The 24,516-nt window shown below is 35.9% G+C and overlaps 1 protein-coding gene and 1 long non-coding RNA gene across 3 annotated transcripts in view; one reads left to right on the forward strand and one right to left on the reverse strand.

Moving 5' to 3' along the window:
- LOC125658855 (methionine--tRNA ligase, mitochondrial-like) overlaps positions 1 to 12,557 on the reverse strand; it is a 15,657-nt gene extending 3,100 nt beyond the window's left edge. The window contains exons 1-9 of one of the 2 annotated variants that reach the window (XM_048890291.2): positions 12,335 to 12,557; positions 12,100 to 12,215; positions 11,059 to 11,130; positions 10,321 to 10,407; positions 9,525 to 9,653; positions 7,927 to 8,032; positions 7,343 to 7,470; positions 5,405 to 5,514; positions 5,139 to 5,238 (exon numbers count right to left, since the gene is read on the reverse strand). In XM_048890291.2, coding sequence (XP_048746248.2) covers positions 5,139 to 5,238; positions 5,405 to 5,514; positions 7,343 to 7,470; positions 7,927 to 8,032; positions 9,525 to 9,653; positions 10,321 to 10,407; positions 11,059 to 11,130; positions 12,100 to 12,215; positions 12,335 to 12,467 — 981 coding nt within the window. In that variant the 5' untranslated portion in view covers positions 12,468 to 12,557. The remainder of the gene's footprint in view (positions 1 to 5,138; positions 5,239 to 5,404; positions 5,515 to 7,342; positions 7,471 to 7,926; positions 8,033 to 9,524; positions 9,654 to 10,320; positions 10,408 to 11,058; positions 11,131 to 12,099; positions 12,216 to 12,334) is intronic. The other variant, XM_048890292.2, reaches the window with a different exon arrangement.
- Positions 12,558 to 13,937: 1,380 nt separating this feature from the next.
- LOC125658866 (uncharacterized) lies at positions 13,938 to 21,308 on the forward strand. Its single transcript, XR_007363827.2, has 4 exons — positions 13,938 to 14,056; positions 16,078 to 16,178; positions 19,418 to 19,493; positions 21,173 to 21,308. It is a non-coding gene; the product is annotated as an uncharacterized LOC125658866 (long non-coding RNA).
- The last annotated feature ends 3,208 nt before the right edge of the window (positions 21,309 to 24,516 follow it).

Consider the following 24,516-nt stretch of genomic DNA (forward strand, 5'->3'; position numbering starts at 1 on the left):
TGGTGAGAAGCGAGAGTGCTACCTCTGTGCTATCCGGACACCTGGATTCCTAATGAAAAATCTTTGATTGCTAGCAAAGTAGATTATAGTGACAAACTGCATCTCTTCTCTATTCATAAATGAGTAAAATGTCCACATTGGCTAGCTGCAATGTGTTAAAAACTGCTGGATAAAAATGTGATACTTACTACAAAAACACTGAGATAAATAATGTCTTGGAAAATTATAATGAAACAAAAAAAAAAAACAAGTGACTATAAATTGGTCACAATTCTCTACTGAGTGAAAATGTCTTAAAATTATACAAGTAAATTTTTAAAGTTTTTTCCTTGTATGTTTCTATTTAAAAGCATTTCAACAAATTTATTGATTGTATCTTGTTTAACGTCTCTCGAGAGAATTTTTCACTCGTTTGGAGACATCGTCGAGACCAGTGAAGGGCTTCAAAGTCAGGTTTTTGCTCGGTGCTTATGGCCATTGAGCAGTTAGGGTTCTTTAGCGTGCCACACCTACTGTGACACAGGACATCCTTTTTTCAGGTCATCTCTGAGGACCTGTGACATTCACACCTGATGCAGAGCGTTTGGCGATGGAACTGTCACTACCTGTTTTAACGACTTAGGTCTATCGCTGCCAGGATTCGAACCCCAGCCTTCCGCATGCGAGGCGAACACTCTAACATCTAGACCACCGCAGCAGTCTTTCAACAGATTTAAATATTCACCATGTTGTCTTGTTATTGACAACTTTTCTAAACACTTTTACATTAATGTATGTGAACTTTGAACCTTCAATGCTACCCCTTGCTGAAATCCACCATTTGAACAAACATGAATATATACATGTACATGTACTTTATAAACATTATTCTAGGTAAGAATTGTATCTTCTGGATATGTGGTTCAATATCCCATACTATTTTCGTTATTTCTTAATTACTTCCTCTTAAAGGGACTGGTTCAAGTTTTTTGTAAAACATATACATGTATTTTCATTTTTGAAGTTAAGCATTTTAAAAATATATAACTCATTTGATGTTGGCAACCAAAAATTGGACCATCTGAATGCAAGGATAAGAATAATATTTTAGCCTTAACTCTGTGCTATGTAAACAAAGACTCGAGTCTTTTTTATGTTTACAAACAAACCAGTGAAATTGTTAATTCTGTAATTTACAACATTTTAATTTTGCAGTCACAAATTTACCTTTTAAATGCCACATTTTACCTAAAGAATATTTTAAATGTGGCATATACACTGTATATATATACATATATATAATGAACTTCGATTGACATTCATTTGTTTTGAAAAACATACCCAAGCTTTGTTTAAACAACACAAATGATAAACTCTCTATTGTATAACATTAATTTTTTTTGTGAAACCTTCAAAACACATTAAAAGTGAAAAACAAAATTTGGGGGAAATCATGAATCAATTCCTTTAAAAGAAGGTTTGGCCCTTAATTTAAATAATCCTGAATCCCTTTTACCCAACGGTCAATCTAATTAAAATCAGATCCTATGATACGTTCACATTCGCTACAACAGGATCTGACATTACCCCATAGGTAGTCACGTCCGCATGACCTTTTGCTTGGAAAATTCAAGAGAACTATCAGCCAATCAAATTGCACCATACAGACAATAATGAGTATTTAGGCGGTTTCCGGCAATTTGTAAACAAGTTGCAGTAATCTCTCTCCCACGCAGTCTATTCCACACTATAAAATTGTATTTTCAAACATAAGAAATTTTAAACTTTTGCAATAATGCCTAATCTATTCCGTTCCTACAAATAACAAAGCATACAATATAAAATACACCCAAATTAAATTAATTGTGAATTGCGATATATGTATGAATAGGATTGGGTGCGATTTGATTGGTTTTCAAGAGTATTTACTTAATCAACACGAGGAATATAGCGCCAGTCAACGTAAACGGTGCATTGTGACGTCACATCGAGCTGTGATGTGTTTACCTTCAAACCAAACAATCGCAGCCATTTTCCTTGAATTGTGAACACCAACGATTTCATAGGCAACGTGCTGATTGGCTAACTAGTTGGGTTATCTCAGATCTTCTTACACAGAGTTTACGACGTGGATCGAAGAAGTCTGATTTTAATTAGATTGACCCAACGGTATTATGAACAAGAGGTACTGTGAGCAATGCTCACTAAGAATATTCCCCACTTACCCCAATCTCCCAAAGGGTGTTGTTAATAGGTATAAATTACCTCTTTCCTGAGTGTAAAAATATGTTATGCCTTTGTAGAAGAAAATGGAGGATATTGTCTGAATACAAATCCATGGCATAAACCTATAATTTTGACCTTGAGATCGAAGGTCAAGGTCATAAAGACGTCATGAATGTACATGACACATAGTCTCATGGTGATACACCCATGTCTTATGGTATGACTATGTCAAAACCCTATAATCAATTTTGACCTTGAGGTCAAAGTTCAAGGTCATATAAAGGTAATGAAGGTACCCGACACATCGTCTCATGGTGATACACTCATGTGTCAAATATGGTATGCCTATGTCAAAGAAAAAGAAGTCATGGCCCTGACACGAATCCATTGTAAAAACCTTTAATTTTGACCTTGAGGTCAAAGTCATATGGAGGTCATGAAGGTACATGACACATCGTCTCATGGTGATACACTCATGTGTCAAATATGGTATGCCTATGTCAAAGAACAAAAATGTTATGGCCCGGACACGAATCCATTGTAAAAAAAAAAACAACTTTAATTTTGACCTTGAGGTCAAGGGTCAAGGTCATATAAAGGTCATAAGGGTACTTGACATATCGTCTCATGGTGATCCACCTGTGTGCCAAATATGGTATGCCTAAGTCAAAGAACAAAGAAGTTATGGCCCGGACACGAATCTGCAGACAGACAGATGGACGGACGGACAGACAGACAGAGTGATTCCTATATAACCCACCCCCCACCCCCCCCACCCCACCCCCGAAGTTCGGGGGGTATAAAAAGTGAAAATAACGAAGAGTTATGAAAAAGTGAAAGTAATGAGGAGTTATCAATCTGTTAAATACAGATCCTGAAGCGTACTAGTACATCCGTGGAATGGCGAATGGTTTGGAAACAAACGGTTTTGATAGGGGAACGAACACTGAATGGTTTGAACAGAACAGTTCTCAGCAAGAACAGAACAGTTCTTATTGAAAACGGTACACTTGAAGATGGAAGAATGAATAGTTTGGGTAGGGAACAAAACCTTTTGGGCCAAGGTGGGTATGAACAGTTTGGACTCGATTTTAAAGTCTGCATTTTGGGACTCTTTCGGCACTTTTTGCATACAGAGACATCGTGATAAAAAGAGAGAGAAAGGGGAATTAAAAGTTTTACCAAATATTTTATCTGAAAATGTTGCCATTTTAAAGTGGGATGAAAATAAATTAAACCATGTACTATTACATACATGTGACTTTACAAAAGTTCACATGATTACAATTACATGTAACTATGCACTGTTATTCAAACATCTTCGCTAGCCAAGGGTTTTCGGTCCCCTCCGCAAAGTGGACCAAAAACCCTTGGCTAGCAAAGATGTTATTCATAAAGAAGGACTATTCCATAAGTAAAAAAAATTCTCTGTATTTTCAAGTAAGATCATTAAATCAGCACTAGATTTTGTGAAATGTTGATTTGAAACCCCAGTAACATCAACTCATTTGTCAGTAGCCTGCCTCAATTTAACGAGAGTACTGTACACCTTGAGAAGATTCCATAAGGTGTTTTTATCTTAAGATGTTTGGTTTGTGACATTGATTAGCAAACATGACAAAAATGCCAGGAGTTACTTAAGGTTTTCATATCTAATCAGGGTAGCCAATTCGATATATGGGTTAACCTATAAATCTGTGTGGTTGGAATCTCAACAAATTTCATTTTTTTAATGTAAGAATAAAATGTACTTTTGCAAGAGTTTATGCAAAATCTATTACACTTTCCTTTTATCATGAATTTCTTGGGTTCTCATACCTCTTTATACCTCCCTCACGATATCCCTATGTTGAGAATCAAAATCCTTGCAATACGCAAATCTTCAAGTTGTTTACAAAGAGTTTTTTACCCTAGCTTTAAAACTGTGAAAGGGGTTTAAAGAACAAACCATGTACTCACTTAAAACCAAGTTCAACAATGTGTAATTTTCTGAAAATTTTTTAAAATATCAAAAACCTTGCCGCATGCACATCTTAAAATACACATTCAAACTCAAAAAAAAAATATGAAGGCTCTCACTTGTTTGATGGACAAATCATGTACTCGCTGTATAATATTTCCTCAAACTGACTAAGTACAAGAATGAGTAATTTTCTCAAAAAATTGAATAAAAAATCAAAATCCTTGCCAAATGCACACCCATTTTAAAACACTCTGTAAAATAAGAAAATTCTCACTTGAAAACTGTGTAAGACTAGCTTTCCATGAAATAACATATCAAAGAAACCGTTTTTTGACAATTTCACAAAATGTTATGCCCCTGAATTGATAATAGCACATTATGTTCTTTATTCTGTGCAGCACTTTTAAATATGAAACATCTATATGTGAAATATCAAAGCTCTATCCCCCTTGATTCAAAAGATATAGCCAATGTTTTTGAAGTTAAACTTTTCGAAAAGTTGTCAAAGTCCAAGGCCAAGAGGTCAAAGGTCTTGGTACCAAAAGAAATGTCTTTTCATGAGGCATCTATATGTGAAATATCAAAACCATATCCCCTTGGTTCAAGAGATATACATGTAATCCAAGTTAAAGGTTTTTTTAAAAAAAGTAAATAGTAACTAGTAAATGTCAGAAGGTCAAAGGTCTTTGTACTAAAAAAAAACAACTCTATTTATGAGGCATCTCTATGTAAAATATTAGATTTAAAAAATATAGCTCAGGCTAAGTGTTTAATAAATAAGTCAAAGAAGGTCAAGGTCACTATGTCAAAAGTCTTGATACCAAAGGAAAGGTGTCTTCATGGGGCATGTGTATGTGAAATATCAAAACCTTATCCCACTTGGTTTAAAAGATATAGCCCAGGTTAAAGTTAACGTGGTCATTACAATAGCTCTCTGGACAGTTGTCCCGGCGAGCTAAACAAGACCCACCTTATATCCATCCACTGTCCAGTGAGCATGGCAAACAATCTGTTTAGGTAAATCTAACCCAGCAGCTAACAAGAAAGCTGGCCAATAAATTGTGTGGAATCTGAAATATTAAATCAAATACTGGTTAGTGGAATGCACCAATCAAGTAGACGTGTTTCATACTGTTTATCCATTACAGAATAAAGGTACACAAATGCTAAACAGAACAGATCATGTTAATGCTTTCTACTGAATGGGCATAATGAAAATACTCTTAGAAGTCATACTTGAGTATATCCTGGCCTACAATCTGAGTATCAGCTGGCCAGTGCTGTAGGTGATCAGGGTAACCTGCCACTGTCAGGTAGTTTATCAATGCATCCAACCACACATATATCTGGAATTACCAAAATGAAGCTTTAGATTACATGTCACATGTACAGAAATTACAGCCCATGATCTGTAGAACCACTGTACATAAATTACAGCCCACAATCTGTAGAACCACTGTACATAAATTACAGCCCACAATCTGTAGAATCACTGTACAGAAATTACAGTCCACAATCTGTAGAACCACTGTACAGAAATTTCAGTCCACAATCTGTAGAACCACTGTACAGAAATTACAGCCCACAATCTGTATAATCTGTACAGAAATTACAGCCCACAATCTATAAAACCACTGTACAGAAATTACAGCTCACAATCTGTAGAACCACTGCACAGAAATTACAGCCCACGATCTGTATAACCACTGTACAGAAATTACATCCCACGATCTGTAGAACCACTGATTACAGCCCACAATCTGTAGAACCACTGTACAGAAATTACAGCCCACAATCTGTAGAACCAGTGTACATAAATTACAGCCCACAATCTGTATAACCTGTACAGAAATTACAGTCCACAATCTGTATAACCTGTACAGAAATTACAGTCCACAATCTGTAGAACCACATACAAAAATTACAGCCCATAATCTGTAGAACCACTGTACATAAATAGCCCACAATCTGTAGAACCATTGTACATAAATTACAGCCTACAATCTGTATAACCTGTACAGAAATTACAGCTCACAATCTGTAGAACCACTGTACATAAATAGCCCACAATCTGTAGAACCACTGTACAAAAATTACAGCCCACAATCTGTAGAACCACTGTACATAAATAGCCCACAATCTGTAGAACCACTGTACAGAAATTACAGCCCATAATCTGTAGAACCATTGTACAGAAATTACAGCCTACGATCTATATAACCTGTATAGAAATTACAACCCACAATCTGTAGAACCACTATACAGAAATTACAACCCACAATCTGTAGAACCATTGTACAGAAATTACAGCCCACTATCTGTATAACCTGTACAGAAATTACAACCCACTATCTGTATAACCACTGTACAGAAATTACAGCCCACAATCTGTAGAACCACTGTACAGAAATTACAGCCCACAATCTGTAGAACCATTGTACAGAAATTACAACCCACAATGTGAAGAACCACTGTACAGAAATTACAGCCCACAATCTGTATAACCACTGTACAGAAATTACAGCCCACAATCTATAGAACCACTGTACAGAAGTTACAGCCCACGATCTGTATAATCACTGTACAGAAATTACAACCCATTATCTGTATAACCTGTACAGAAATTACAGCCCACAATCTGTAGAACCATTGTACAGAAATTACAGCCCATGATCTGTATAACCACTGTATAGAAATTACAGCCCACAATCTGTACAACCACTGTACAGAAATTACAGCCCACGATCTGTAGAACCACTGTACAGAAATTACAGCCCACTATCTGTAGAACCACTGTACAGAAATTACAGCCCACAATTTGTAGAACCACTGTACAGAAATTACAACCCACAATCTGTAGAACCACTGTACAGAAATTACAGCCCATAATCTGTAGAACCACTGCACAGAAATTACAGCCCACAATCTGTAGAACCACTGTACATAAATTACAACCCACGATGTGTAGAACTGTTGGTGAGTGACTAGACTGCAAAACAGGCAACAACCTATCTCAATTTCTGTCCATAGTTTTGTTATTGGTAAAAATGTTCAATATGTAAAATTATTTCAAACTTTAGTAACCTGATATTACTGCAAAGGAATTTTACTTTATAGAATAGCATGAAAAACTGAAATAGGAATTTCTAAAATTTTATCTCACTACTAACTTACTGTCTGAGTGGAGTCCCCTGGGACCGGAATTCCCCACGATAATCTTGAGCGGCTACGTGACACTGACAAATCCTGGAGGTTCCGTAGGGCTATGTCAACTTGAGACCTCTTCTCCCGGGGATATATCACTAGAGAGAAGCAAGTCACATTTATGAATATATAAAATCAGTGAATCATCGCCAGTAAATAACACAAACTTAAATGAATATATAAAATCAGTGAATCATCACCAGTAAATAACACAAACTTAAATGAATATATAAAATCAGTGAATCATCGCCAGTAAATAACACAAACTTAAATGAATATATAAAATTAGTGAATCATAGCCAGTAAATAACACAAACTTAAATGAATATATAAAATCAGTGAATCATCGCCAGTAAATAACACAAACTTAAATGAATATATAAAATCAGTGAATCATCGCCAGTAAATAACACAAACTTAAATGAATATATAAAATCAGTGAATCATCGCCAGTAAATAAAACAACTTAAATGTTACACATAGCCTCATCAGTCTGATTCACACGAAAGTTAGATTTGGAAAAAATGAATTCAAAGAATGGTCGGTTTGGTCACCTCCAGTGTTGAGCCACTCCAGTAGTTTTGGTTTGATTTTGGTCAGTCGAAACATGTAGTTTTCTTCTGCCACCCACACCACTGGATGACCACTGCTGACCGATATCTGTAAATTTACAATCACACAGTACACAAAATCCTTGTTACCTCATGTAGATTTTATTTATATCAGAATAAAATATTAACATGTCAATCATATCTAAAAAATACACGTAAAAATACAAATATTTTCATTTCCCATGTGTTTTGCCTTTATACCAATTGTAATGTTGGTGATGAATGTTAGTCAGTTGTGAACAATTTGCATATGAATCTTGATAAACCTAGAAGGTCTATTTCAATGGCGAAATAAAAGTAGAATGTAAATATGAATAAATATATTTCACTTTTGAAAATACACGAGTATATGAACTGTGGCGTTTCACACTAGCATATGTCATGAAACATGTTAACACTACATGTACTTCTTAAATGTGACTGGCATGACAAATAAAATCCTGTATTCATACACTGCACATATATGTTCTACATGTTCCATAAAGAAAAGTGTTGTTTACAGTCACAATTCCAAAGATATACAGTGTATTTCAAATCTGTTACCCCTGGAATCTGTGAATCTAATTCTGAGTTACCACGGTCACTTGTACAAGAGATTGAGCTTCCTGGTCATGGAGAAATAATGTTCCACGTCATTATGAGTTAATCATTTAAGCAAGTTATGAATAATGTGCAGTTGAAGAGAGTTTGGTCTAACAACAAAAATACATGTGCATTGCAATGTCTTCACCACATTGAATAAGGGATAAAAATGTAGACAGTATGTAATATTGCAGTTGTAAATCTCCATGTTCAAAAGATTATCTGTATGATGTCACCCTGTATATAATAAGTTATATGTCTACAATGTCTGTATGATGTCACCCTCAAAAGAACACTTATCAAACATTCTGTTAAACTTGACACTTATCATTACTACATATCAAAGCATAACAGGGAATGCTTACTCCTCCTAGCCCCTCGTGTTTAGAGCATTAATATATCTGCTGTGTAATGTCGAGGTTGTCATTAATATAACTCTTTTGTAATGTCGAGGTTGTCATTAATATAACTGTTGTGTAATGTCGAGGTTGTCATTAATATAACTGCTGCGTAATGTCGACGTTGTCATTAATATAACTGTTGTGTAATGTCGACGTTGTCATTAATATAACTGCTGCGTAATGTCGAGGTTGTCATTAATATAACTGCTGCGTAATGTCGAGGTTGTCATTAATACAACTGTTGTGTAATATCGACGTTGTCATTAATATAACTGTTGTGTAATGTCGACATTGTCATTAATATAACTGCTGCGTAATGTCGACATTGTCATTAATATAACTGCTGCGTAATGTCGAGGTTGTCATTAATATAACTGCTGCATAATGTCAAGGTTGTGATTTGTGATCAGAATGTTCTGTTAAATACACTTCCAATGATGTTTGAGAAAAAAATATGTATTTTATTTCCTTCTGACTTTCCCTAATTTTGACTTGAATGTTAGCAGAAACATAACAATTAATTTTTTGGCCTAACTGAAGTAATACAGAGCCTCTGACCTTCTGACTTTCCCCAGTCTCCATCCTCTGATCACACACTTCTTCTTCACTGAGGAATTCTTCATCTGCCATAGAATACCAGCCTTCATATTTTCCTTGATAGATGTAATCATTCTTCACCAAAATTTTCTGCAAAATTGTTTTATCCTCATTCTACTTGGTTGTCAAATAAATAATATCCAAACTTGAAAAATGCATTTTTGAAAACTTTCTAGTACAAATATACCTTCTCGTGTATCATGTTACGTTTTGATTTCTTTAAATACAATTTGTAGACATTACTTAAAAATCCAGGCACCTCACGCAAAATCTAATAAGGCAGGACGATTAAAAGAAAATGTAATTTGTTTGTAAATATGAAACATAATGAAGTTTATTGTCTGCATACAGAAAACATATCAAATATTGAACATCAATAAAGGTGTATGTAAACATGTATCCTGTTATTTTCCCGAAACTGTTTCATGGAAGCACAGACTTGGATCGATATTTGGAAGTAAAAGGTACTAACTCCCGCTCTCTGAATTCCAAGCAAACTTCTGTGTTCATGCACTCCCAACATCTCCAGATTATACACGTTATGTACCAAAATTGTAAAAAGTATACACTGTGCAACCACATCACATTTACATGTACACTGTACTTCAACAAAAAGAGGTCAAATGAATCTTTTCTTTCACATTTTTCACTTGAACAATTTGTTATCTAATTAATATTTTCCAGCGTATAAAATTGAGAACCAGAGGACCCTTGTATTGATAGTGGACTGTAGCACCTTAATTCACTCTTGACTCACCCAGAAATTCTGAACAGCTGAGACGTGTGTTTCATCTGTAGTCCGGATGAAATGACTGTATGATACATCTGTTCTGTCAAACAGAGCCTGAAAATAGGCTTTAAAATATCTGTATTCTATCAAGTGAATGTCAAAACTATGATAATTAAATGACAGAAATAACTTTTAAAACCAATGATTGTTTATCTTCATATAGGCCAGCTGCCTAATCCAATTATGTAATTTTAAAAATGTTTAACACGAAAATACACATCATGACATGCACAAAACTGTTGGTCTTTGATTGCTATACGTTTTATACCTTCCAGGTTTTACAAACACCCACAGTTAGTCTCTATAGAAGATAATCATTCCAAAACCTATTTCCCTCTATCATGCTGGCTTTCTGGCTGACATGGCAAGTGATAATCACATCAGAATACAATATTCCAGTGATGCATTTATACTGTAGATTTTTTATATTATACATGTATGAGTACTTAAAATACTCACAACATCAAATCACGAGAACAGGAATTTGTGAGTAAACTGTTGATCAAGGGTTTTTACATGTATTTGAACAAATGAAGAATAAAAGGGAATGATCTTAATTTGAGAGTGGTGCTTCTTGCTACATTACACAATAAATTCCTTGCATATATATATATATATATAAATCTACAGTACATGTCAGCATACTCTATACATATGTAGTGGTTATTTATTACAGTCAATATTCAGACATCGAAAATTAATTACCTTAAATTTCGCCGCGATTTCATCACAGTATAGTTTTGGAGTTTTGTTGACTTTAGTTGCTGAGGACTGAATCTGAAATCATAGAATAAAGAAATAAGCACATCGAAAACAGTCCATCAATTCAACACTATAGACATGCTTTAGTTAGTTACTTTAGTTAGTTACTTTAGGTAGTTACTTTAGTTAGTTACTTTAGGTAGTTACTTTAGTTAGTTACTTTAGTTAGTTACTTTAGTTAGTTACTTTCAGTATTAAGTCCTTGGATTTTGCTTTATAGGGATCAGTTAATATTTCTTTGTGAAACACAACCCCCTAATGTTGAACTTGAGCAAATAAAGGTCCAGGTGGCATCCAAATTGTGAAGCGGCACCCCTGTAGTTGCATCGTTCATTGTTTAAAAGCTCATCTGATACAATGCAATTAGGGTGTCCAGGACTCTGGATAGCATAGTGGTTAATGCATTCGCTTCTCACCACTGTGACTCCAGTTCAATCCTCAGGATCAGCAGAGGTTGTATGTGAAAGTGGTCAAGAAAACATGGGTTTCCTTTGGTAAATGAATGCAAATACAATGTATATATGATTACAAATGTACATAATATATATTAAATAGAGGATGAAGCCCTCTCACGGCCCTTTAGCTCGGAGCTCTCCCTATAAGTAACACACATGTATGTTTAAATGAAAATATGAAAAATTAAACCATGATACCTATGAAACTTGAAAATCTGTCAATTCAAATGCAAGTGTGAGGACATGTATTTCACCATTTTCAATCTTGTCTACCCATGTTCAAGTCGTTCTGAGATGTTACATAATTATGAAAAAATCCATAAAAGCATGTAAACCATATTTTCTCAATCATATAATCACTCCTGGATTGTATCGGTTTGAAGTTTATAAACTTTTATCATACTCCTACTCAAATTCAGCCAGGTTGCGACAAAATTTTGGTCCAGTGTGAGCCCTGTAGGGAGAGCTCTGCTTCGCCCTCTATTAACACACATTTCCACGAGATATTACATAATATTATAGTTCAAACCTTTAGTCCATGTTCATCTGTTCCAGTAGAGAAAACTACTTCTTTCCCGTGAAGTCGGTGAAACCTAGCAGTAGCATCCGCTAACAAGGCTGTGTAAAGGTGTCCTATGTGTGGTGCTGTTTAGTGTTATATACATAAAAATGGTGTGAAAATTCAAATCAAATGATATATAGGATTTCAAAGCTAAATTCAACCAGCATTAACGATCAACGAAAATATAGAAGAATATATATACCAGCATTAACGTAAAAGATAGGAGTCGTTATAAATACTCTTTCCTTGGAACCACATGGTGAATGGGTGCAATATGCCTTCTGAATAAAAGGAGGCCGTAGGCATTTCACCCAGTTTGTCTGCAACCATTTCATGATGCAGAATCTGATCAGAATTGTCTCTTTTCAACAAATTTTACCATTATTAGTTCAACCGCCATGGGCGCAGACATCTTGAATCCAATTCATTTGAATGACGATCCCGATGCAGTTTCAAGTTCAATGTGTTTACTCATTAAAATCCAAATGGACATTTACTAATTGTGTATGTAAAGAATAATGTAGTATCTATTGTGATTTATAAACATTCACAGAGGAAAGAAATTCATTGATTGAAGATTGTTGATCATTTAAGATTTTTAAATTTACATATATCTCATCTTTCATATTTCTTATACTTCTTAATGAAAAAAAATAAACGGACATATATGTTTAGAACTGTATATACTGGCAAAGTTGAATCATATCAAGTTCTATTGCATACCGGAATGTTTATTTATTAGACGATATTCAGACTGCTACATGTATATAGTTACCTGTATATATACACCAATAATATGAAGAATATGTAGTGCCCGTCAGCTTCAGAAGAACTTTTCTGTCTGTTCATGCACTGGCAAATAACTTCTCCAGTTGTCAACACTTTTTTGTTCTTCGTATTGTTACCCCTACCCCCACATCTGATTAAAATGAGATCTTTGAAATGCTATGGTAGTATTTTAATGCCGATCAAACAATCCTTGGTTTACCACCACCCTTTTTTTGTTGTTGTTGTCTCGGGGTGATTTAGGCTTATATCTAGTTGTTTTCTTGGATGTAATATTGGCGGTGGGTATATTTCTAGCTTGTCGTTTACTTTATAATCTAAGTAACATATATCTTGTTTGTATCATAGGGGGGGGGGGGCAAATTGAAGCAGGGGGTAATTTGCATATAATTAGCGCCAAGTCGATTGTGCAGAATTTTTTCTATGTCAATCTCCACTCTCTTAATTTTGAACTTTTCTGTGTAGTGATCAGGGGATGAGGAGGGAGGAGGGAGAGTAAATAGATTTTTTTTTGGTATACAATATAACAAGTATACAATACAATATTTACACATGCAAAAGCAATTATAACACATTACATGATACAAACTTTTATAAATGAAATACTGATATTGAATAAAAGAATATTCCAAGAGATAGGGTAACTTAACATTGTTCAAAGAAAAATTCACAGATTTCTTAACAGTAGTTTCACTCCTAATTTTCTTAATAGACCCAAGCTGGTAGCAAGTATATCAAAGTCTTTAATCTCATTAGAATAAAAAGATTTTAATTGCGTGACAGGACTGAATTTGTGGAACGATTAAATCCATATTCGAGCCGGCAATCCTGGTATTTCTTGAAGATGAAAATGTTCAGGCAAAGAAAACTAAATAAATGATGTGATTTATAATCGAAGTTGACGCAAGTTAAGTCCTCAACGTTCAGTGAATCAACGAAGTTTTTAGCACCTTATAAGAAATTAAGAATTAATTAAGAAAGGACCCTTTACATAATTTGACAGTTGAGATGCAGCAATTCACCACCTGTGATCACGTTGTGAATAAAACTCAGAAGTCACGTGCTCAGCACTATTGACGGAACAGCGAGTCAAACACACACCCGCACACGATCTTTGCAGTCTCCTTGGAAATTAAAGGTGAGAATTTATGTCTGGCCGCCACCATTGTCAGGGTATGATATATTCAACTGGTGGCATGAAATATAGTAATTTTCATATTTCAATCTTTAATCTGATAAGTATTTTATTCACTTGAAAATCAGTAAAATAAATTAAGATTTTACTATACTTTTGAGATCTTCTTCACAAAAACATAGAATGTTCACCTCTTAGACCATATACATAGGGTCTCTACAGCCCAGTAGCTAAGTACTTCGTTACTAGCTTGAAAATACGGATGTATATTTAATTGGTTATAAAATTTAGAAATTCATTTCAAAATTAAGGACTATCTCCCTCATGCATAGCTCTTATCCTTGGACGAATTTGGCTCCACTTTTTAGCACACTGTTTTTGGCTATATTTAGCTCTAAAACTTCATAGTTATTTCGGATTTCAAACATTTCGGTTGAGCATCACTGAAGAGACATTATTTGTCGAAATGCGCATCTGGTGCATCAAAATTGGTACCGTATAAGTTTTACATACATAGTGGACATGTTAACAAAACTTTTCTGTTCTGTTCATATCTATGCTTTTCCAAGCGTACGAGGGCTATTCTTTATGTAATGTGTATTGTACCACAGCGCAATAACGCTCTGCACGATTTCGTGGATGATGGTACTATTGAATAGCTATATTCAACACCTTTCCAACGGTATAAACACAAGCCTTCACCTTTACATAGTTTTAAACTTATAGTCATTTTAATAGAGCCAGTCGTTGACCACTGTTGTAAAAATGGTTGAGAAACGGGTTGAGAATACTGAAGAAGTTAAAGCTTATACAAAAGGTTTGCACAAAACTCAGTCATTCGGTAATGCAGATTTTTACTGAATTGGGTCTGATAGGGTATCTTATAAGACAGTTCGTAGGTGGAGAAAGACATTTCTGACTGGTACAGAGTTCGTCAAAGATGTAGCAAAATCTGACCAACCTGTGACTGTAACAGGCAAGGCCAAATGTCTCAAAAGTCAGGGAAATTATTGAAAGTGATGGCAGATACAATATTCGTGATATTGCCAAAGCTGTTGGCATATCGCTATTGGTGGCGCATTTCATTTTGAAGCGTATTTTGAAAGTGCGAAAGATTTCTGCGATGGATACCGCATATATTGACAGGTGACCAAACACCGGGTACGAGTTCAAACCGCTAAGCAATTGCTCAAAATGTTTCCCAAATCCAATCAAAGACAATTTGCAAACATTGTTACTGGTGACGAAACATCGGTTCACTATTTCGAACCAGTAAGAAAAATTGGAAACAATATGACTAACTAAACACGGTAAAAGGCCTATAGTTGCCAAAAGAACCATAAGCACAAAGAAAGTTCTTTATTACATATTCTTCTCATGTGATGGTATAGCCGTACACATTCCGGTGTCGAAGGGCATGTGGCCGGTCGATAGGGGATGCTTACTCCTCCTTGGCACCTGATCCCACCTCTGGTATGTCCAAGGGTCCGTGTTTGCCCAACTCTCTATTTCGTATTCATTATAGGAGTTATGAGATTGACCACTGTTCTTTTCATTTATCTATTTATAAATGTATAGAGGAGATTTCGATAAAGATGAAATCATTATTACTCCAGCTAAAAAAAATATCTCACCAATTTATCAATGTGAAGTGATTATGAAGATATACGTTTAAAATTGGGAATAGATTTATACGGCCAACAGGGAATGCTTACTCCTCCTAGGGTACCTGATCCCACCTCTGGTGTATTCAGGGGTTCGTGTTTACTCAACTTTCTATTTTGTATTGCTTATAGCAGTTATGAGATTGATCACTGTTCGTTATCTTCACCTTTCAGTTATACTAATCATTTAATAATTGGGAAAAGTTGCCATAATGCTGCTGCTTGAATGATATTCAGGAACTTTTGAAAATTAAAATAGCATAAATCCCTAGGTAGCTTATTGTAGACTCAGAGCTACAATCTGGCTTGAGCCGAATAAAATAAAGTGAATTTCAAACGAATTTCTTGTTCACATTTCAGGATCAGAATTGTTTATAGGTCATGCATTCTACAACAACAACAGTAGTAATGTCAGCTCCCCCGGCTCCAGTCGTCATCCAGCAGGCACCGATAAAAGAAAGGTGAGAGAGAGAGAGAGAGAGAGAGAGAGAGAGAGAGAGAGAGAGAGACTTAAGCTTATTTGTTTGGCAATATTACTTTCATCTACTTTTTTTGAGAGACGACTAGTTTAGATATCGATTTGATTGACGACAAAAGTATCATTAAGGAGAATTACTCTACACCAAAGAAATTAGATATGAATGAAAAGTGGAGGATGTATACAACATTATATTGAAATTGAATTTTTTTTTTAATTTTCTTTATTTTGTCAAACAAATGCAGTTTTAGTTTCGCAATATTAGTTTCATCTGGGTTTTTTGGGGGGGTTGGGGGTTGGGGGTTGGGGGGTTGGTTGTAGAAAGACCATTAGTTTTAGTTTAGATGTAGGTTTTGTTGACAACGAAAGTGCCATTAAGGAAGAATTAGTTAATTAATCATCTCTGTGTATGTCTACACATACGCTGCGGCTACAAGGTCCCTCCATTAATGGCTCCTGTCCTGTCCTGAAATTGAAAACTTTAAAATTTACTTTATTTAGTCAAAAATGCAGTTCTAGTAGAAAGTGATCTTTAAAAAAACAATGAAAACTCCTCGAATTCGAATCTATGTACTGTTAACATGCTATCAAATTTACTGAGCTACTCAGCAAGACTAAATCTAAAAGGAATAGACAAATATTACTAACATTCATGTTTTAAAAGGAAGTCAGCCATTATCTTCCTTAAATACATTGGCGTGAACGTCCACAAAAACAACAATACCAAAGATCATGCTGTAGTATTGATGTCTTTAATATTAGAGCACCCCCCCCCCCCCCTAATATTGTTTGATCTGGTAATAGAAAATCCCACGTAAATGCAGCAAAATCTTAGCCTACTTATTCGATGTGACCTTAAACGGCTGTGTTTATATGGGGTTTTCCTTTTTTCTTTTTGTATATTATTATTATTTTGTTGTTGACCGAACAACAATGTTAAATGGTCAGATTAATACATGAAAGACACCAATAAAAGGATATTTTGGAAGGATTTAAATTTTTTAGTAACATTTTTTCATTGAATTTTGAAGATCTGTGAATACAAATATGAAGGTGGTTTCATAGGAACATTTTAGGGTAAATATGGGTTTATAGCAATGTCAACACATTAACAAATAGTTTTACAAATTCTATAACATTGGGGATGGGGGGTGGATGAGTTATAGTCCGATTTAGATAGAATACATTTGATGTAGGCAATACAAAGTGTTTTGCACATTTATTCGTGTCCTGTTGTGTACCAGTCTGATTAAAACCACCCCCCTCCTCCTTACACTCGTCAGGCGTAAGGAGGAGGGGGTGGTTTTAATCAGACTGGTTGTGTACAGGTGGGTTAAAATGGGTACAATACAACATACTATGGACAATGTTTTGAGATGAGAATAGATTATGTATTTTGATATAAATTAAAATTGAGATAGTTACTCGGCAGATGTGTCTTTTACGCCCTTTTGTTGTAGAATTCCCTATGCTATTATCACATGTAATACAAGGTAAATTATCTAACTGGACATAGATGTAGGGTCATTGAGGTTATATCGTCTCGGAAATGTGTTGGGTTGATTTTTTCCTTGATTTGGGATTACAGCTATCTCTTTAACAATACACAATATGGTAATGGAGTAAACTTGTACCAGATTACCATATTTACCAATACTCACAAAATAGCAAACACCAGCGAACACTTCACGAGTTCTAGTTCAGGTAGCTACAAGTGACTGACATATTATTTATTTACGTTTAGTGATGGAATTGCAAGAGGGGGCGGGGATTGCACATTAACGAATGTAAGGTTTCTTTTTAAAAAAAAAATACGACAAGGAACATAATGTTTTAGGGTGTTATAATTCGATATGTCATAGTGTGTTATAATTCGATAAAACATATACATGTAATGCTATATAGAAAATATTACATGCTAAAACCACATCGTATGTCATATCAGCCCGAGTGGTCCCGTAATTATATAGTGTAATGTATTTCGGTAAGATTATATTGATAATCCTATAGAGAGATATAGTTTAGTATGGGATACAATGCTATGACATAATAGCAATATACAGCATATCATAATTCGATAAGACATTATATAAATATTGCATGTAGTTGAGGGTAACATTGAAAATTTTCACCCCGAGAAAACCATTGTCAACCGAGGCGTAGCCGAGGTTGATAATGGTTTCTCGAGGGGGGGAAATTTCAATGTTACCCTCAACTACATGCAATATTTGTTTTATTATACTGAATGTTATGTAAAGTGGAAAGCAGAAAAACTTACGTCTGTTGACATTTGATCAATCACTGTCATGCGATATTTCGTATTTCGATGCGGGTACTCGCGTTTATTACAAACGCTCAAACGACGTCGTCTAGCAATCTACGGCGAACCGTACGCGCATAAATTTGACGCATGTGATAATTTTTTATATTATTATATACTTTCAATTTCATCTCTTCTTTTTTCTGTAAAAGTTTGCGGGCATATATCACACGATATATGCCCGGAAACTTTCCGGCCCGCAAACATTACGTCACAATCAAATTTCTACGCCGTTAATTTTCAAATTTTTCGTGTTTTTCATCTTTTACTCAGTTAAACCGATAAAGTTATTGTTAAAAATAAAATTATTGTTAGTTTCTAAATGAAATTGAAAGTATATAATAAAAAGGTTATAGACTTTGTATGGGAAATATGACAACCTTGTTTTTTGTCGCGGACGGACCTCGCAAGCTCGGTCCGTCTACGCGCCAAAAAACTCGGTCGTCATATTTTCCCATACAAAGTCTATAACCTATAAATATCACCCGTTGTCAAGTACTGTTACCCGTTGCTAGATACTATCACCCTGGGGCGCGTGTTTTCTGTTCTCTGAGGGTAACAATGTTTTTTCAAATGCTTCTCGACCAATCAGGTTCGAGTATTTTACATGAAAGTATAATAAAAAATGTTATACCCTGATAGAATTCGGTGCCTCGTGGACATGGATATGTTATTCTGTGATAGCATTTGGCAAGACATAGCGCTCTCGTTACATACTTGTAACACACCCTTGAATATGTCTGTTTATTAAAAGTCTACGAGGGCTACAGTATTGCAGTTAACATCATATAGGGCCCGTATATTAATTAGAAGTTCAGAATAATTCACAGAACAATAAAACAAGATCAGGTTAAAGTAAGCACATATACAATCCCTCAAAGCACGTTTGATATTTTTTGTAGATTTGCCGACAGAATTCTGCTAAACATCCTGATCTCCATCTTCTTTCCTTTCTGGTTGATTGTGTGGTGCTGTATGGTAAGTCAATATAAATTTACTCACTACAACATACTAATTATCTACCCACTACAACATACTAGTGCAGACAATACTATCCACTCACTACAACATACTAGTTATCCACTCACTACAACATACTAGTGCAGACAATACTATACACTCACTACAACATACTAGTTATCCACTCACTACAACATACTAGTGCAGACAATACTATACACTCACTACAACATACTAATTATCCACTCACTACAACATACTAATTATCCACTCACTACAACATACTAGTGCAGACAATACTATACAGCAGGTTGAGAACTACTTGCTGAATTAAAGCCTGAAGTTTGCATATTAAATACATGTAACTTACCACGGTAATTATAAACATATATGTCCAATATCATTTGAATGAAAACCATACCCCGAATAAACAGCCATTCGCAGTATAATTTTCATAAGAAAAAAAATAGTTTCCAGTTGTGTGTGGAGAGTGGATGTGACGGTATTGTTGTTCGCCACATACAATGTATTGTTGTCAGAGACGATATGTACATGTACGTACCTTACGGTACACTTTGACGTCCGTCGGTACATATTGTCGCCGACAACGATATGTGTTGAAACAAGGCATACGTTTTGCTTATTTTGCATTGCGGTACATATTGTCGTTGTTTAACTGTTTCAAAACCTTCTGTTTATGTTTAATGCGGAAATGGAATTCAAAACGACTTTTATGCTGTCTGACATGTTTCATACCGATTGTTAGGTCGTTCATCGCACACAGATTTTGACTACGGACAACTCCGTTTACCTGATCAAGATATGGACTCAAGGTGGATGTGACCGGTCGACAGGGATGCTTACTCCTCCTAGGCACATAATCCCACCTCTGGTATATCCAGGGGTCCGTTTTTGTCCAACACTTTATTTTGTATTGCTTATAGAAGTTATGAGATCGATCACTGTTCATTATTTCATTGTATAAAGATAAAATTCATTCTAACATCTGTTGGATATGAAAATTGGAATTATTGTGAGATTCCAATATCTAGTTTGTTTGCAGAAAGACGATTTTTTAAAAACATGTATATTTAAATGCAGAGAGCCCGTGTTGAAGATATATGATTTCTTTAAGGAAAATAATACATTTGTGTATATAGTCTAAATTTGTAAAAATGATTTTAAAAACCCAGACTTATTTCAATAAGTCTCATCCATACTCGGGATATGTGCGTGTACTGTCTTAAATTGGGGAAAAGGGTGATCTCGACACGTACATTTATAGGTATTGTCGTCGACGGCAATATGTACCGGTGGACGACAATATGTACCGGCGGACGACAATATGTACCGGCGGACGACAATATGTACCAACGGACGACAATATGTACCGACGGACGACAATATGTACCGTAAAGATATATGTACATATCGTAGTCGACATGTGTGTGTACAATCATGTACATGTACTGTCACAGGCGGCTGTAATCAGTCACCCGTGAAAATAAGAGAAAAAACACAAACCTGTATACAAGAAGCTACTACAGAGAAAAAACACAAACCTGTATACAAAAATCCTTACTCTCAGACAGGGAGCTTTGAAAAAGGAAAACATTTTGGAACGAAAATTAAATTATTGGCTTTAACGTTTGTGCATTCATGATTATTGCTTAAGGTATCTTTTATTTCTATTGCAGTGCATTTGTGAGAGGTAACCCGTTATGAATGATGACTGTTTGCGTCATGATCGTGATCACTTACATGAACAAGTACCAGGGATTGATATAGAGCTTAATATCATATTGATCTGTATAAAAAAAAACATTTCCTTTTTTTCTGTGTCCGTGTTTGATTTATAGGGCTGTTTAGACAGTTTTGGTGAAGAGTTGTGAGCGGGGTATGACCTCGCTCAGGTAGGTTTTGATTTAAACAAATTTTCGAGAACAAGGAGACATTTACGCGTCATTCGCGGAGACACTTTTTATTTCTACCAAGGCGAATAAATTTCCTTAGCTGACGGGGAGGACCCAAAAACCTCGGCGAAGTTTTTAAAAAATGGCGGACAAAAGAGTTTGAAGACCGGTATGGACAGTAGTTTGCTGAATCAGATAACGGTGATTGCATGGGTCAAAAATCCCTGAAATATAGGGCAGAAAGTGAGATAAGGTCATCAGTCCCTGAAATATAGGGCAGAGAGTGAGATAACTTTAACAATCCCTGAATTATAGGGCATAAAGTGAGATACGGTAAAAAAAAAAACAAAAAAAAAACAACGCAAAAAACACAAAACCCCCTGAAACATAGTCCAGAAAGTGAGATAAGGTCATCAGTCCCTGAAATATAGAGCAGAAAGTTACATAAGGCCATCAATCCCTGAAATATAGGACAAAGTGAGATAGGCTCAACAATCCCTGAAATATAGGACAGAAAGGGAAATAAGTTCGAAAATGAGTTTACATCTATCATAGACGAAAAGTTTAAAGCCATGAAAACGGACACTGACCTTGACCATGACCGACATTGATACATCGGTACAAGGGTTTCAACGGTCTCGATTAAAGTCAGCATTTCGCAAAGTCTATGGTCGTTATATAACGATCTAGTTCGTCAATACAACCTCTCATTGGGTTAAATGCTGTCTCACGTGTTTCATACCGATTGTTAAGCCGTTCTTGGCACTCTGATTTTGACTACGGATAACTCCGTTTACCTGATCAGGATATAGGACTCACGGCGGGTGTGACCGGTCGACAGGGGATGCTTACTCCTCCTAGGCACCTGATCCCACCCCTGGTGTGTCCAGGGGTCCGTGTTTGCCCAACTATCTATTTTGTATTGCTTATAGGAGTTATGAGATTGATCACTGTTCGTTATCTTCGCCTTTCACTCACACCAAAATGGACTCTATATTGTTTCAAGGGTGCAAACAGGGAACAAGTTAGAATATAGATCGATCTCAGGCTCTCTGTTAACGAGATTGCATCGTGTCAGATCCAAAATCTGGAAAAAGCACAAATGATGACCGATCTAATAGTGTAACATATCCGGAAAAAATCTCATTGTTATGTCAAGTTTTAGCTCACCTGAGTTGAAAGCTCGGGTGAGCTATTCTGGCCTGGTGGTTATGATGCTTTTTTGAGCACGTTTTTCAAACTCGAGCTCCGTGCTCTAACGCGTACTCCTACTCAAAAGTGAAGGTTATAGAATTTTTATAAAATCATTCTCATACTCAAATGGAGTACATGCTCCCGAACAAGTATTATTTGGAGCTTGCTCAGAGTTGCACTCAAAACAAACATGGCTGAGTTTGAGTATGAGTACGGTAAAAGTTTTTTAACCTCTACATGTGTATATGTAGGCACCTTTTGTCTTTTCACAATTTCATCTTCTCAACAACCACTGGGCCAATTTCAACCTAACTTGGTACAAATCACCCATGGGTGAAGGTAATTCAAGTTTATGCAAATCAAGGACCACACCTCCTTCAAATGGGAGATAATCACAAAAATGCAAAAAGAGGGTGAGGTTATTTAAAAATCTTCTCAAGAATCACTGGGCCAGGACAGTTCAAATTTACATGGAAGCTTCCTGACATAGTGTAGATTCAATTTTGCTAAAGTAATGGCCCCCGGGGGTGGGTAGGAGATCAAAGTTTTATTTGGGACTATGTAGGGAAAATCTTAAGAACCATTATGTCAGAAAAATTTACAATTATAGGAAACCTTCCTGACATTTTTAAAAGCAGTTCTTATTTTCAGACGCGGATATAACAAAGTTTGGTTGGTTTTTTTTTTTTTTTTTTTTTTGGTTAGAATAATCAATTCCTTTTGAGGCTTTAGTATCTTAACCAGATTTGTGGTTTGCAGTCGATTATACACAATTTGTATTCGATATCATATTATGCATGCCTAATGTTTACGTATATTGTCCCGATAGCACGGCTTCTACAAATGGAAATAACAAGTATTTAGATCCAATCTTGCCTGGTTCCCGCCCCCGCCACTCATTGATCCCAAAACGAGTGATTACTGAGTGGCGGGAACCAGCTAGAATACAATCAGCTTAGCATTAAGCAAGACCATGGACGATTTATTTCGTGTTTAGAGGAGTTTGGATGAGGCAAAGTTTGTTGTATAAGGATATCGCTTTGAAGCTTTGAATTTTGGGGTTGCATGAGGCATATATTAAGTTTGTTGATGTAAATATGGCACGGAAGGTAATTCCTGGAGAATGGGTGTATAATGGATATTTGGTTAATTGATTGTATCTTGTTTAACGTCCCTCTCGAGAATATTTCTCTCCTATGGAGACGTCACCATTGCCGGTGAAGGGCTGCAAAATTTAGGCCTATGCTCGGCGCTTACGGCCTTTGAGTAGGGGGGGGGGGATCTTTATCGTGACACAGGACCTCGGGTTTTGCGGTCTCATCCAAAGAACTGCCCCATTTAATCGCCTCTTTCGACAAGTAAGTGGTGCTGAGGACATCATCTAATCCGGATCCCCTCGGAAAAGCAGTTGGAAACCTTATTAAGCAATCATTAAAACTGCGAAAATGAGGTTTACGCCGGTAAAAAGTATTACACCAATTTTACTATTCATTTTCTTGTACAATATATATTATAGATTATATGGAGACGTCACCATTGCCGGTGAAGGGCTGCTCGGCGCTTATGGTCTTATGAACAGGGATCTTTATCGTGCCACACCTGCTGTGACATGAGGCCTCCGTTTTTGCGGTCTCATCCGAAGGACTGTCCCATTTAGTTGCTTCTTACGACAAGTAAGGAGTACTTAGAACCTATTCTAACCCGGATCCCCACTGGAAAAAAATGTGTGTGTGTGTCAAATTAAATGTACAAATAAACCTTGTATACTGTACGTCTCACAAAGGTGCATTTTGGCATTGTAAACCCCCTGTCGGTCACCGACTCAGCAAAAGGCAATAAAGATAAAGTAGCTACAGTGTATTTAGGGCCACAATACGCCCACTTTACCCCTGCTATCACATTTTATTAGCGAGAACTTTATTTAAGCGTAATTA

This window comes from Ostrea edulis, chromosome 9 (genome assembly GCF_947568905.1).
Source record: "Ostrea edulis chromosome 9, xbOstEdul1.1, whole genome shotgun sequence".
NCBI classification, from domain to species: domain Eukaryota; kingdom Metazoa; phylum Mollusca; class Bivalvia; order Ostreida; family Ostreidae; genus Ostrea; species Ostrea edulis.